Source organism: Pyrus communis, chromosome 8 (assembly GCF_041283825.1).
Source record: "Pyrus communis isolate YQ-2024b chromosome 8, ASM4128382v1, whole genome shotgun sequence".
Taxonomy (NCBI): Eukaryota; Viridiplantae; Streptophyta; class Magnoliopsida; order Rosales; family Rosaceae; genus Pyrus; species Pyrus communis.
The window spans coordinates 14927193-14942550 of NC_142572.1; the positions used below are offsets into that span (position 1 = coordinate 14927193).

General features: G+C 37.9%; 3 protein-coding genes across 13 annotated transcripts; all 3 read right to left on the minus strand.

The window, feature by feature from the left end:
• Window positions 1-1330: 1330 nt before the first annotated feature.
• On the minus strand, window positions 1331-4000 carry LOC137718221 (protein kinase C-like zinc finger protein). 4 transcript variants are annotated; one of them, XM_068457727.2, is made up of 4 exons: window positions 3882-4000; window positions 2787-2897; window positions 2082-2561; window positions 1331-1999 (listed from the first exon to the last, which is right to left on the minus strand). In XM_068457727.2, exons 2-4 carry the CDS (start codon window positions 2862-2864, stop codon window positions 1418-1420), a joined length of 1140 nt encoding a protein of 379 aa, XP_068313828.2. In that variant the 5' UTR covers window positions 2865-2897; window positions 3882-4000; the 3' UTR covers window positions 1331-1417. The 4 variants fall into 4 exon arrangements, with proteins under 4 accessions (XP_068313828.2, XP_068313830.2, XP_068313829.2 ...); XM_068457729.2 differs by having other exon boundaries at window positions 3887-3981; XM_068457728.2 differs by having other exon boundaries at window positions 2787-2894; window positions 3882-3978.
• Window positions 4001-4540: 540 nt separating this feature from the next.
• On the minus strand, window positions 4541-7701 carry LOC137718223 (uncharacterized). 8 transcript variants are annotated; one of them, XM_088699072.1, is made up of 10 exons: window positions 7460-7700; window positions 7319-7378; window positions 7134-7235; window positions 6935-7011; window positions 6680-6804; window positions 6310-6374; window positions 5714-5782; window positions 5421-5496; window positions 5193-5286; window positions 4541-4928 (listed from the first exon to the last, which is right to left on the minus strand). In XM_088699072.1, the coding sequence occupies exons 1-6, from the start codon at window positions 7506-7508 to the stop codon at window positions 6350-6352; spliced, it is 438 nt and encodes a 145-aa protein (XP_088555198.1). In that variant the 5' UTR covers window positions 7509-7700; the 3' UTR covers window positions 4541-4928; window positions 5193-5286; window positions 5421-5496; window positions 5714-5782; window positions 6310-6349. The 8 variants fall into 8 exon arrangements, with proteins under 8 accessions (XP_088555198.1, XP_088555197.1, XP_068313832.2 ...); XM_088699071.1 differs by having other exon boundaries at window positions 5193-5281; window positions 5703-5782; XM_068457731.2 differs by having other exon boundaries at window positions 5703-5782.
• An 873-nt stretch (window positions 7702-8574) lies between these two features.
• LOC137718220 (putative LRR receptor-like serine/threonine-protein kinase At4g31250) lies at window positions 8575-11567 on the minus strand. Its single transcript, XM_068457726.2, has 3 exons — window positions 10886-11567; window positions 9579-10160; window positions 8575-9245 (listed from the first exon to the last, which is right to left on the minus strand). The coding sequence occupies exons 1-3, from the start codon at window positions 11565-11567 to the stop codon at window positions 8575-8577; spliced, it is 1935 nt and encodes a 644-aa protein (XP_068313827.2).
• Window positions 11568-15358: the final 3791 nt, after the last annotated feature.

Sequence of the window (15358 nt, forward strand, 5' to 3'; positions counted from 1 at the left end):
TATATAAGTTGTATTTATGATTATGTTCTAAATCTTTCTTATTGGATTTTGTTTTTTTTGTAGGCTAAAGAAGCCTGCTATGTTTATTATAAATAAAGGAATAAATTGGTGAGAAACTACATCACAAAAATTCTCCAACTCTCTATGCTCTCTTTTTCCCCATGCTGCTCCTTTTTCTTATTCCCTCACTAAAATACCCCTACAACAAATATCATTTTATTTGGGAATATGACAATATAATAAAAGAGTAGCTCTATTGTCACCGATGTTCAAATAAATGATTTGTCCCTATTGCAACACTAGTTAGGGAGAGTGGCAATATGTAAAATTAAATATGATATAACAACTCATGCTCCGCGAGTATTTATCAATAATAGCTAAAATTTGACACCTTATTTCATAAATGTCATATTTTACAAAAACTTTCAAATATAGCAAAAAACTCATGTAAATAGACCTAAATACTCTCAAAATCCCAAAACTTATTTGCATAGAAAAGCCAAAGCCCTTGAATAGATCTCCTCTACATCGTTGTTCAAAGTACGAGGCCACGAGGACAGTTGGTAAACGTCGTGGAGCAGTTGAGGGTGTTGTCCAACTGTCAACTAATTGAGTACCGACTTGAAAATTTGTTGGTCATGTCTAAAACTCAAACTCAATTGTTACTGTTGATACAATATCATCACGACAAAATATTATTTGTACAATCATTTTAGCAGACGTGATATTAGTTGAGGATTTTAACTCATTGAAACCAAATTCCAATCCGACTGTGCTTACAAATTTTCCTTAAATTTGTTGGATGACAGGGATTTAAAACCATAACAGTTTTCACAAGAGGATCATTCCAATTAAATTTGTGCTTCTCTTCCCCGCAAATCTAATTAATCTATAACCCCTATTAGCAAGTTCAAAATTGTAACGCATTAACCAATCAAAACTAAATAATGGAGTGAGGGTGTGCGAAAATGCTGCTCTCAAAAATGGGGCTAAAAATATTAATCAATGTGCAGAAAGTGATAAATTTTTAAACATGAAAATGATTGGGAAGTTCAGCAATGTTGCTGCTCGTATATATAGTTGTGGGCTGAGAGTTTTGCCACTAATTTCTATTTGGTTTTAATTTTGAGGGTATTTAGGTTTATTTAAGTAAGTTTTCTATTATTTTTGAAAGATTTTATAAAATGTAACATTTATGAAATTGAGTGTTAAATTTTGGCTATTATTGATAAAAACTCATGCTCCGCAAGGGGCTCGTAACTGTAATAGTTAAGAGCATTTACTTATGCACCAAGATGCCGATTTCATACTATGAGATGAGAGCTAGAAGTACACACCTTTCAAATTTTTTATTATCATACAAATATTTTACAATACTTTTGAGAATATCCAAATTTCATAGTTCATAAACCCATTTTTACAATGATTTTTCTACGCAGTTTGGATGAAGATCGTAATCACAAACACCGCAAGAAAATGCCCAAAACCTCCCCTGTTTTTGGCAATAATCACACACAAATGCTTTGGCCATCTCCAACTTAAGCAAATGTTTATGCTTCAAGTCCTTCAATTGAGGAGGCAATGCCTCTCCTTCTTTTCTCAATTCTGCTTCGAGCTCTGTGATCCTCGCTTCTGTGAACGGGAAGGCCTTGGCACCGTATAAGGAGACCATGGCCTTCCCATTCGTGCTAATCGCCTTCCCATTCGGTCCTATCAGAACCAGAGCCGGAATCACTTTGATGTCGAAGATTCTACAAAGGTCTTGTCTTGTTTTGTCCTGGTAGGGTATGGCAAGCCATGGCATGCTACTAGTGTTGAGTTCAAACTCCTTGAGGTCTCGGTCTGTGGAGACTAGGATGATTTCGAAGTCTTGATCACCGGAGGTCATGAGCTCTTCGTATGCTTCTATGAGTTTGGAAGTAAAAGCACGGCAAGGAGGGCTCCAATGTGCACCAAAGTAAAGGCCTACTGTCTTACCAACAAGTTGAGACGCCTGTATCTGCAGGCGGCAATCAAATGTCAATTTTCGCGTATGCAAGCTATAACAAATTAACAACCGAAAGAAGTATGCTAAATTCTACCTCTCTGCCATCACTAGACAAGACATGGTTTCTTCCTTGATGCGTCAACAACTCTTCGATTTTTCCCCCTTCACGCTTTGCTTCATCGGCAGCCTTTAGCTCTTCTCTTCTCTTGTTAGTGAATGGAAATGCATCAGCTCCATAGTCTTCAATTAATCCAACCAAGTCTTCCTCAATTGATATTCCATCTGAACTTAATGAAATGAGTGATGGGATGCGATCTATGCGGTACATGTCACTCAATCTTTTATGAAGATTAGCATCGAATGGCACTGCCAGCCACGGCATGCACTTGAAGTGTTCATTGAACTTTTCCTCATCACGGTCGAAGGATATGAAGATTATCTCAAACTCTTTTCCTTCCAATCTAAGCACTTCATAAAGTCGCACCAGCTGAGGGGTAAGAGCCTTGCAAGGCCGACACCAATTTGCAGAGAAGTAGAGGCACACTGTCTTCCCATTACATGACAACAACGGTACCTAATAATCTCATAATCAAAACAAGATTAAGTTTTAATTATCATAACCAAAATAAGAACTTAAACCTCTAAGCAAAAAAGGGTTTCTATAAAACTATTTGAACCTCACGTTCCTATATTTTTGTGAAATTAACATATTTTGACATCCAACAATCGAGAAATTAACATGAAAAAATACTGATCGAAACAAGAGAAAGAAGAACAGAAGCTTTTCGAGGCTACATACCCTTGTGTCGCCGGATAGAAGGAACTCAACTCCTTCAGATTCGAGGACGGTTGCTATATTGCTGCTATGCACTGCCATCAGAACTACAAGCAACGTATGGCCTCCACCCTTCTTTTATATTTACCAAAACACAGATACAGTCACAAATGGAACGAAAAGAAAGCGTGACATTCACAAAAGTAGCTAGACTCTGCTGCACAAGAATCTCTGCTTCACATTACGCATATGTGTGTACGTCATCATGTTTTCAAGCTACAAACTGTTGGAGGCGGAGATGCTTCATATATATTCAACAAGGGGATCGAATTTAAAACATTTTCGATACGAATCAATCCGTAAGTTGTTATTCTCCCAAAATGTAATTCATCTACGGATAAGGGGAAGACATAGACATGAGGATGATTCGCCTAGTTAGTTATTCTCTCTTTTATAATTCTCCAATAAATCAAAGAACATGTGATACGCATATCTTATTAACTTCCGTGTTTGATTTAGTTGGCAACTCTTCATGCCATCTAGACAAAGGAATATTCCAACAAATGGTTCCTTGCTACGGAGGGCGTCCAAAAACTTATGCTTTCGTGAGAGATGCCTTACATATGACATTTTCGGTAGGAGGATCTAGAACTTAGCAGCCCACGATGCAGCAAGCCCTCAAGTGTGTTGCATAAATGGAATAAAGAACTTGCAACTGTGCAGAATCAGACCATGTTCTTATTCTAGCTCAACTATCCTTACAACTCACAAAGGAGGCTAAAAGGAGGGAGAATTCGAACTCGGGAAGGAGGAGTGAAGGCAAATGCTCCTTAGTAGTCCCTACAACAACTTCATAAGTATTTCGCTAAGAGCTATGCTTGGGACCATCATCCATGTCGACAATTGTCAATCGTTAATGCATGTATATAAAACTCAACAAACGCACATGCATGCACATGAAAAGCTATAAATCTTTCATCGTCGTAATTGAAAATCAATAGATTACGTTGATAATCCGGTGGGAGTGTTGATGAACAGAAACAAAGATTATGGAATTCATAATTATAAATCAGATAAAATAATCCTCGAGTGAATCAAAGTTAGAGGAAATGAGTGTACCTTACAATTTTGGTAAGTTATTCCTGAAATCCTGGCTTGAATATATTATGCAAATTCCAAGGAATTAAAGCCGCAGAGAGTACTCAGAGAGAGAAGTCTGGAGAAAAAGATGAAAAATGCCAAGGAATAATAATAATAAATAGAATAAAAAAAAGGTTGGATAAATAAGAATAAATAATATTAGGAAGGTATATCCATTTCACAGATTTAGATTCTCACTCTAACGGTAAGTCCTCGGCGTCACGAAAGACGTGTTCTTACACAGACTGTAAATCCTAAAAAAATATTTAAAAAAAAAATTTAATTTAATTTATTAGAAAAAATATTTAGAATCTTGGATAATTAAATATGTCACATTCAAACGATCGGATAAGGTCGACGGATTTCAAAGCCTTACCGAGTCTACCAACGCATGACAAATTGAAACCTCTCGTGGGCCAGACGGGTGGGGCGGAGTTGATACCGCAAGTTGTATTGCAGGACATTGCCGCAAGGCAGCATATAGGTGACTGTCAACCGTTAATGAACAAAATTTTCACGGAAAAACTTATGTCCGTCAATCAACCTTAATGAATATGAATTCCTCGGTGGGAACTACGTTCATCCATCGACGACGGCTGATAGTCACCCATCCGCACAGGGGCCACTGTGCTGAGCTATTGCAGTAAACATTCGGCAGACTCAAAAAAGTTCTGCACGATACAATACATCAGGTGCCAAATACAGATGTTGCTATTGAGTAAGCTTAGTTCTTACAAAACAAATAGAAAATTGATCAAACTTGAGAAACAAGTTACTAATCACTGTGACACGAATCAACGATACAGTCAAAGCATTACAAGGAGACAGCATGTTGGTCAATTGGCAACTTGAATCATGATACAGGAATTTCATGATCTACGCAATCGTTTTGAAATGGTTCACTTTTTCCTTCTTGAAGAAGCCCTAGTAAACATAGCTCTGATGTTATGTGATTCTGTCTCCATTTTCGCCTTCTTCGCTTGCCTTCCAGCTTGAGTGGGCTTAATCTCACTCTCACCCTTTTTCCTGACAAAAATTTTAGCATGCATACGAAGATTAAAAACGAATCAGAATTAACCCAAATTTTTACCAGTCATGAGATATGGAAAGCATTTATCAACTCTAATAACTGTTTAGTTTGAAAACGCTTGGTTAAACATTTGAGTGCACGTCGTGTGTGTGTTTGGCTCCCAGGAAAGAGTCCAGGCTCTACCCTGTAACCAAGTGATTTTTAGTCTTACTCCGATTTGTAGAGAAAACTGGTCCTATGTCTGGGACTGGGGGTCATACCTGTGAACCATTACAAGGCCCCAGGTTACTTCCTGTGGCAGTCGGGAGAAATTCGATATCTGACATTTTTCTCGTTGCTTCTGTAAAATCTATACTGGAAACACAATCAGAAATCCAGATTTAATACATAAAGAAGAATCATCACAATTAGCAACAATAAGATGTTCATTATGCATGGTTTCCAGATGTCAACAGCATAAGATTTATGAACCATTCTATATGCAATACCTCAAACGGTCACTCAAAAGCTTCAACCAGGGCTCATCCTTCACGTATTCCCCCAATACTGAAACTGCATCAGTCACTGCACCAGTAAAAGAGGTGAATTACCTATTTGTTTATGAAATGGTTCACTTTTACCATCCCATTATAGTCTTTGGCTACATCTCATTCTTTGACTGTCAAGTGAGTTCACTTAGCCCATTCAACATTGAAGAGATGAAAATTCAACACACACTAGAAAGAAAGAGGGGAGAAAAACAGAAAGGTCATAAATAAATTGTCTCTCACTGAAATTGGACAATGTCTTTCTCTTCCCCTGCAGCATAATTATGGTCCAAAGTGGATAGTGTCTGCTTTAGTTGACATACCTGCCACCACAGAACATAGATTATAAAAAACTTTGGACGACATTCTATGGATGACATAGACATGGTTCTACATGGATATATTCAATAACCTCAACACGCTACAAACACTTGCACTTGCTTGAAACCCAGAACTTACCCTTCACCATATTAATTGGGGGAAAGGGTGTTACTGTCCCAGAAGACTAACTTAACAACACCAGCAGGAATAAGTAAACCAACGTGTTGATGGCCACTTGTGCCATGTGCGTACAAGTAATAAGAAGTGCCTTATCTTTAAAAAGCTAAATGTATAAAAGTAAACATCCATGCTTATCCTTCATGTATGGCTTTGATGCACGAATGATGTACAAATGCAGTTCTTAAACTGAAAGGTGTGGTCCGTCAAATACATATTTTATAGATCACGCTGTTTTTCAACAAGGTTTCATACCCAAAAACTAACTAAAACAGGGGGGATGGGGGAGTAATTCATCGACAATCATTAATCATCAAACATCAAAATTGAGCGAAATCAGATGTAGACAGACCTTGTGGTACAACCAAGCCAGAACCTTGGAATCATCCAGCCTAAACAATTTGGAGGATCCGACTTCTGCACACCAAGAGGGAAACAAAAACCTTATCCACTTGAATACTATAACACAGTCCATTCTAATGTTTGACACTAAAATTTTTAAGAATTCAAATCACTTAAATTGGAAACTCCAACGAAACAAGTACATTGAAACTCAGGCTAATATATTGCCTCTTAAATTAGAGGTCATTAGTTCTGTTAGACATTGAAACCGTATTTCACAAGCAAAGTAAGATGCCATCATGCGACAGTGCATGTTCATCGATCAATTTTACAAGCTTCCACCTAAAATCTGAATTACAAGTGCATGGGTAGTATCCCACCTTTTTTTTTCGCAAACTAATTGCAAACAGTTCTCCGCAATGGACAGTAATTTATGGTATCCCGGATAGCCTTCGATGAAGATTATGTCATCTAAAAGCCTGAACTTCCCAGGAACGTCCCCTTTCTGCATTTTTTAAATCAATGAAACAACTGCTGGGATCAAACGGGATAAAAATAATGTAAAAAAAAAAAAAATACTAAAACAAGATTCCTATGTAGGGGGTGGGATTAAAGCACCAAGGAGTTTCGGGTACCTTCATCCTAGCTTCTTCGAAAATGGGCAAGAAAATGAAGACAGGGTCAACTGGAGTGGCAGTATATAACCCAGCATCTATATGTTATTGCAACAGAAATTAGCCAATGATCAGAATAATTCAATAAAATTTCAAAAAAATTAAACTTTAAAAAATGAAGAAAACAATATAGTGAAAGGAAAATCAATAAAGGTACAACCTGCAGTAACATATTCACCCAGACACCAAAAAGTGCAGGATTGCTTAAACCAATTGAGTTCCTGAAGTACCCCATTAACAAAAAGGCAGCACATTTTGTTTCCTGTTAAAAAATTGAATAAAAAACATGAAAGATGCCCTAATTTCCAAAATTTCAATAAATTAAATGCGTGCATTGTGCTATACCGGACTTGGGATGGCGGAGCGAAATCAATTGTCCGACGTCGTTTCCGGATTCAGTAGTATCTGTAGAATTTAGGGTTTAAGGGCGGTGCGAAGAAAAACTAAATTGAAAATTGGGAAAGAGAGATTGGGGAAGAAATTTACCTGCTGCGATGAGAAGACGGGTTTCTTCGAACCCTTCCCACCACGCCATTGAATAGAAAGCTTCCGTTCCTTAAACCCTAGCTGTTACTAAAGGCTAGTGAAACGAAACGAAAACGAAGGAGAAAGAAACTGCGCGAGCTCAGACATCTCCAATCAAGTGGGAAATCCCAGATTTACTATTCGTCCATACGAGGTTAGTCAGTTTCCCTCCGAGAGTAATAGCTCGTTTGATCAGTGCTTTTACACAACCCAAACCGCTTTTAAATAAAATGTTTTTAGAATTAAATTTTAGTAAAAATGTAAATTACTTGAAGTGCCTACTCTTGTTTGATCAATGCTTTTAAACGATTGAAAGTACTTTTAAAGAAAATGCATTTAAAATTAAACCTTAGTAAAAATGTAAATTACTTAAAATACTTCTTCCACATTTACTGTGGTGTATGTGTTCGGTAAAGAGAATTTTTACTAGTGTGTCTTAAACTTAAAACTAAAGTTTGAGCCTTCTAAATCTTTAAACAAGGAAAATACTAAAGATATCACATTTTTGTACCATATTTGTGTATCATTTGATCTGATGTAGTAAGTGATATGTACATGCTACGTCAATTAATGAATATATGTCAGTGAATGTTGATTTGATAAAAATGTGGTCTCTTTGATTTTTTGTTGTAAAACCTATCATTTTATTTAGTTAATTTGATAATTAAGGGTTTTCCCCTCTATTTATGTAGGGAAACTGACAAATAAATATGATTAATTTGACATCAAAGTGCATGTTTAAAAAGATTAAGGGATCTCATAATCAAATTGAAAATCGATAAAATAAATCAAAAGGAGATCATACATTCATGTGTAAATTCAAAAGAATGAAGTTCATAGAAACATGTCACATACTTACACATTACTAATACAAATTGATTGCAAATTTAAAATAAGCCTTCAAATAAAAATAGGATAAAAGAGAAAAAAATTCAAGGCGCTTTTTCTTTTCTTCTTCCGCTGTTGTTATTCATTGTTCCTCAAATTAGCACCTTTATATAGATGAATCCTCCTAATTAACTTCCAGTACACGTTAATACATTTTTGTTTCCCCACCAAAACCCCACGAAACTCTCTCAAGCATTAACAGAGAAAGAGAAATCATCCTCAGAAATAGCCCTAGAAGAGTACACATCCCCATCACTAGCATAAGATGAGTAGTCTTCGTCTCTGTCCCTCTCCTTTAACTCTTCAATCTTGTCCACAACTTCTCTCCAATCCCACCTCCCCTCTACACTGCTCTCACAGCAACACATCCCAATCTTCAGCAACTTCAGCATTTCACCTTCTCCGTTCGTCGTCCCCTTCATGTCCTTGTCAAACACTTCACCCGTCCACTCTTCTCTCACAACTGAGTTCACCCAAGCCGCTAAGTCCGCGTTCGCTCTCTTCCCCTGTTGGAGATAGTTTGCTGGGAATTTTCCGGTGAGCATTTCGAAGATGAGTATGCCTAGGCTCCATACATCGGTCTTTTTTGACATGCGTTCGTTGTGATAGAACTCCGGGGACTTGAAAGCCACCATGAACTCTTGGGCATGGTCTCTGTTGACTAGGGGTACTAGGGCATACTCTGCCAAGAGAGGGTTGAAGTTGCGGTCTAGGAGCACGTTGGAAGACTTGAGGTGACCGTGGGGTACCGTTAGTCCGGGGAACTCTTTGTAGAGGTAGGCCAAACCCCTTGCCACTCCTTTGATGATCATCAACCGAGTTGGCCAATCCAATCCCGGCTGCCCGGGTTCTCGCTTAGCTGAAGTTGCATGCAAAACATCACAGCGTCAGATGTGATCCGCAATGTGGTCAGACGAGTTGAAGCTAGCCAATGTTGTTTTACATTGGACGAGTGTGGCCAATCGACTAACAGCTAGCCAATTGGATTCATCTTGAGGTAGATACTAAATCATTAATTGTATAATAATTAAAAGTAGATTATTTGTATCGCATTTACTGATTACATTGTTAATATTTGTTGTGCATAAATAATACCGACTTATGCATTTAGATTCTACTTGAATTCCAACTTTGTAAAATGCGTGATTAATTAGTAATGTAATGATACATAATAATAAGGTTACGAACATACCATGGAGATGACTAGCCAAGCTTCCATTGGCAACAAAATCATGAACCAAGAGCTTCTCTTCTTTCCTATAATAGAAAGCAACAAGTGGGAGCAAATTAGGGTGTGACAACCTCCCAAGCCTTCTCATGTGGTCATAAAAGTCATCTTTCCTCACTTGGTTCATTTGCTTAAACCTCTTCACAACCTTGGACCCACTCAAAAGCCCTGCCTTGTAAGATGACCCAAAGGACCCATTTCCCAAAACCTCAGCTGGGGCCCTCAGCAACTCTTCCAACTCAAAATTTATGTCCTTCCTCACAAAATACAACTCCCCTCCTCCTCTCTCATCATTGTCCTTGAAGTTGTTATTTTCTTCTTCGGCTGCCAATTCGACCTCCATTGCGCCTGTGTCATGGTTGGCCCCCAGCTTGTTTTGTACTCTTGTCACTTGTTTTGATTCTGCTGAACGGGGTCGTTTGAGGCATACTACAATGAAGAACAAGATTGCAGCAACTGAGATGACTACGATGGCAATGATTAGAAGGACTTTCTTCTTTGAGGACTTGCATGCTGCCAGTGGCTTCCCACATAAGTCTGGGTTTCCTGTTTGTCAACACAAGAGACCCATAATTAGGCCCAAGAAACTAAAAATCGAAAGAACCCATTTTGTTTGATAAAAATAATTTGCTTAATAAACAAAGATAATGACATTATATCGACGTGCTTCCATTATATAAAAGATCGTGTTTGAGGAGATCAAGTTTCAATGATGAAGGAGCATGTCTCAATCTTTTTGTCAACGAATCGACTTTTTTTCTTCTTAAAATTGATTAGGTCTTGATTTTCTTTCTTCCATTAATGTTTCAAACTTTTAGTTCTAAAGTGAAAGTACAAAGTCATGCGATCACATATTTTTCTAATATGTTTCATTTGTTAACATGACATTTAGACCGAATTTCCCCTTCTCAAATTCAAATGCACAATTAAATACATTTTAAGTTAGTGTTGACAATAGTTGTTTACACGCGCATAAATGATTGTCAATTGTTGATGTATGTGAATTTATAATGTAATTCACATACATATCAATCATTGACAATCATATCGCATAATAGACGAATATTGAAAGAAAGTTCTGATTGCGACAAAGAAATAGAGTAATCGTGCACATCAATTTCCTAGCTCACCCATAATGGTAAAAGCACAAAACTGTCAAATTTCAAAGGAAAATCATGTATTGTGTACTGGCTGAAAACTAAACAAATAGAGCATTCTAAACTAAAGGTGGACAATAGTGAAAAAATGAAGTTCTTGAATTGATTTCTTACCGACGAAAGTGCTTGCGTTGGAAACTCTCAGGCCGGCCGGAATACGACCCTCGAGTCTGTTGTATGACACATTCAAAGTCTTCCATGCAATTGGATTTTGCGGAAAATTTGGTAGTTTCCCACTGAATTGGTTTCCCCGAATATCCATTTCCTCAATCTTAGTCAAATCAGCCAGCGATTTTGGTATTTTACCCGTGAATTCATTCCCATCCAGATAAATTTTCTTCAAGGAATTCATGCCAACAAAAAAATTATCTGGGATTTCACCATTGAATTGATTGTACGACAAGTAAACTGATGTAAGTGAACTAAGTTTGTTCACACTAGGGATAGGACCTTCAAAGCTATTGTTCATGAAGCTTACTGTTTTCAGGGCAGACAAATCCATAAGTGTGTCTATATCGATTATCCCCATGAGACCCATGTTTGTTAAAGCCAACCCGAACACATTGCCGTTGCCATCACAAAGCAAACCTGTCCAGAGGTTGTGCTTACCGTTGCAGGGAGGTGTGGCGTTAGTCCAGTTGTCCAAAGCACTGTCGTTGGATAGAAATGACTTGAACTTGAGGAGGATGGCTGGCTCGGTCGGATCTGAAGACGAAGCAACGTATGATAGTACTAAGAAAACTAGCATGAAAAGCCAGTGATGGTGATCATATATTGCTTTGTGAATATGTGCCATCATAAAAATTAGGGTTTAACGTTTGGAAACTAGGGTTTGATAGAAGAAGAAGAATGGTGGAGGGATGGAAAATATGGGATTCGGTTAAGTGGATGTGATGACAGAAATGAGTAGGGGAAGACGGAAAGGTAGAAATACAAGATTTGGGGGGTGCGAGAATGACAAGGTTCATTGTTCCCCATGACGGATTATGAGCTAGGGTGAAAGCCGGCATTAATATTCTAATTAAAAGATTTGGATTTGATTTTCCCTTGGCAATGCTAAACGTGTTTGTATATTGTTTGTCTTTTGCTTGGTGTGTGCTGTTCGGATGATGTTTTGTTCTTGTTAATGGTGTCGGGGAACTATTTCATTGTTGGCTCAGCCGATCGGATTCATATTTGCAAGGAGATTGTGGATGCAAATTTTCGCCTTTTTTTTTTTTTTTTTTTTTATAAAAATGCACCTGCAAAATAATAACACTTAATATTAAGGCCAAAAGCTTCATGCACCCAGACGAGTGAGGGATTTTGTCCGAAGAATCTCCAATGCCAAAGTTAGAATTCTGAAAACAATGTGTTTAGAAGTTTGTGAGCAACAAAAGCCTCGTGAATTTTGGATGGATATTTATAGGAGAAAAGGAGGAAGTGGGCCGACCCTCTAGTGTAGATATCCTAAATAAATGGAATTAGGATTATTTACTTGAAATAGGTCTTCTTTGATTAGGAATGTATTTATGATAAGAATAAGAAATTATTCTATCATAAATGCCTATGACTTTTCTACGAGCAGGGGTGCCTTAAGCAGTCATTGATCTCTGCTTACTCTACCTCAACTACATATGGTGAATGAGAATGCTCCCTGCTCATTTAATAGGGGCAGTCTTGTGTTTCTTGGGAAATAATCTATGTGTCAGCTTAATGATTTTTGGGATTTTTTTTTTTGCTTCACGGAGCAAATGCCCGCACACCTGCTGGGCTGCTTGCAGAAAGGACAAGAGGTGTAGGAATCCAAAGCTGCATAGGTAGAAATAGAGTTTCTGTCCCAATTTGATGTAGATTTCCTTTTTGACTTGGAATTTAAATTCTTCTAGGAAAAATAATGTAATTGCCACCAAAACTTATTTAAGTTTGTGTAGTTTACCCTCTCCTAGGGGGAGAGCATGGTTGGTCTCGAAAGGGGGGAGGGGGTGGGCGCAATTCATGTAGTAAGTCCTTGATTGGGTGTGATCTTCAATGAGAGCAGAAGTAGACATATGTTTCAGATACGTAATTGAGCCAAGTGATGAATAACTTCGAAAATCTTCATTGAAAAATGAGACGAAGGATATCGAATTTAGTTGAAAGGTAGAAACTTGATAACAACTGGATAGTCCTCGGTTTACGAGGTAGTGCTCGTCGAGCTACTTGAGTCTTCGAGCTTTATTCCATCCGAGCAGGGCTCAAGGTGAAGTGGAAGGTTATGCATAGTACTAACCTTGACGCTTATTTTGCCGATCTTGTACTGACCTTATCAGATGGGATCCATCTTTTTGGAGCCTTCTTTGCGGATAGTGATGAAGGCTTTTCTCAGGACTAGGTCTCCAGGGTGAAACTACTAGATCTTTGCCCTTTTGTTGTAGTTGGAGAGGAGCTGCTACTGGTAGGCTGTAATGATGGTTATAACCTTTTTGCACTCTTCCTCTGCCAGATCTAAGTTTGTGGCAATCTCCTTTTTGTTCTGCTCAATGCTTGGCAATAGGGTGTTGATGCTCAACACGATAACATTGAAAGGGACGATTGCTTCTGAATTGAATGCCAAAGAGAAAAGACTTTCGCCGGTTGCTTTTCATTTAGTTGTGCGATACGCCCATAAAACACCGGGAAGTTTGTCTGACCACTTTCCCTTATTATCTGATAGGGATTTCTTGAGGCAATCGAGGGTTGTCTTATTAGATGCCTCTGCCTGCCTATTGCCTTGAGGATATCTAGCAGTATACATGTGTTTCTTGTAGCCATATTTCTGAAAGAACCTCGCCAAAGTTTTTGCCTACGAACTGCAGGCTGTTATCGGTGATGATAGATTGTGGGATGCCAATCGGCAAATGATGTTCTTCCACATGAAGTGCTCTATGTCTAATTGAGTAATGGTGGTCATGGGCTTAACCTTAACTTATTTGGTGAAGTAGTCGATAGCCACGATCATCATGCCCCTGCCCTCAGTAGTGGGCAACATGGGCCCTACCAGGTTGATTGCCCACTACATGAATGGCTATGAGTTTGTTTGTGGGTGAAGCTCACTGGCAATACTAATTTCATACAAGTGCATAGTAGGGTCAAACATAATATAAGTATTTGATACAAGTTGTTACATTTGCATTTGAGCTTGATCCTCTTGCTTTTGAGTTACGTCTTCTTGTTGTATCCTTTTGTTGCTTTAGGTCCTTTTGTATTTGAGCTAGACCCTCTAGATGTGTTTCTACCAACATTTTTTTAGGAAAATAGTAAACTAAATTTTAAACAAAAGATAGAGTAACTACTACCCAATGTATCAAAAGGAGAGTCCATCAAACATGGTCAGACACGAACAAGGTAAAATCAAAATTCCCTAGGAAGCTTGATTCTTCTCCTTGTCATTCTCCCCAGCTGCAAGCTCGAGGACCAATTCTCCCCAACTACAAGCTCGAGGACCTCATCTATTGGTAATTAAAAGTTTATTAACTTAATACCAAAATATGTGGGTGATAAGTTTAAGAACTCTATCACACCTTTCACACTTGTTTTCCACTTTCTACGAAGTTGGACAAATAGAAAGAAAGAAAAGAAAGGAAAAGCAAGTTGCATGGAAAATACACACTTGATATGTTAAAAGAGTTTACAACTCTTATTGCTAGAAATTGGATTGACTACAAAAGTCTTACAAGGAAGACTTACTTATACATGCAGAAAATAAAAAACCACACAAGTGGTTTTAATAAACAAAACAAAACAAAGACTAACACATACAAAATAAATGGAGGTGTTCAAAGTCTTTACACCCTTTAAAGACATGCAGTAGCTTTAGACTTTTACACACACACACACACACACACTCTCTCTATGTTATTCCATTGGTTGCAATCCATAATTTCGGCCAGCACATGGGAAACTTTAATTTTAGTAGTTGTAGGAAGCATGAGTGAAAAAAAATAGCTAGCAGCACACAACCATGGAAAACATGTTTTTATTTGAACTTCCAACACTTTCTCAAATCAAAATGCCTTCATTCCTAGCATTTCACGCAACAATCGGAATGATTCAATTGGCAGTGGCTTAGTGAAGATGAGTACACAAGCTCGATTGTCTTGTGCCTCACATGGTCCCTCAAAAAATAGAACCTAGTATCAATACGCTTGCTTCTTCCATGTTGAATAGGATTCTTTGCAAGCTTGATTGCTGATTTGTTATCCACATGATTCACAATTGATTCCACTTATGGATGACATAAGGATTTCAACAAATTTCTTAACCAAATTGCTTCACACACGATTGAGGCTGCAACAATGTACTCGGCTTCACACGATAACAAAGAAACAATTGATTACTTCTTTGAAGTCCATGAGAAAGTTGTTGATCTTAGAAAGAACACATAGGTAGTTGTGCTTTTCCTTTCATCTTGGTCACCTCCCCAATCATATTTGAATAACCAAATAATTTTGCACCTTCACCAAAATTATAAAACAGACCATAGTTTAGAGTACCTCTTATGTATCTTAAAATTCTCTTCGTAGCTAGCTAATGAGACTCTCTTGGTGTTTCCATGTAGAGACTCACGAGTCCAACACCATAAATGAT

Coding starts and splice junctions, on each gene's coding strand:
- LOC137718221 (XM_068457727.2), bottom strand. CDS start 2,864: ATGGCAGTGCATAGCAGCAATATAGCAACCGTCCTCGAATCTGAAGGA. Junction 2,562..2,786: donor TTCTATCCGGCGACACAAGG/GTATGTAGCCTC, acceptor TGAGATTATTAG/GTACCGTTGTTGTCATGTAA. Junction 2,000..2,081: donor TGTCTAGTGATGGCAGAGAG/GTAGAATTTAGC, acceptor TGCCGCCTGCAG/ATACAGGCGTCTCAACTTGT.
- LOC137718223 (XM_068457730.2), bottom strand. CDS start 7,508: ATGGCGTGGTGGGAAGGGTTCGAAGAAACCCGTCTTCTCATCGCAGCA. Junction 7,379..7,459: donor CCGTCTTCTCATCGCAGCAG/GTAAATTTCTTC, acceptor TAAATTCTACAG/ATACTACTGAATCCGGAAAC. Junction 7,236..7,318: donor GCTCCGCCATCCCAAGTCCG/GTATAGCACAAT, acceptor ATTTTTTAACAG/GAAACAAAATGTGCTGCCTT.
- LOC137718220 (XM_068457726.2), bottom strand. CDS start 11,567: ATGGCACATATTCACAAAGCAATATATGATCACCATCACTGGCTTTTC. Junction 10,161..10,885: donor CAACGCAAGCACTTTCGTCG/GTAAGAAATCAA, acceptor GTTGACAAACAG/GAAACCCAGACTTATGTGGG. Junction 9,246..9,578: donor CTTGGCTAGTCATCTCCATG/GTATGTTCGTAA, acceptor ATGCAACTTCAG/CTAAGCGAGAACCCGGGCAG.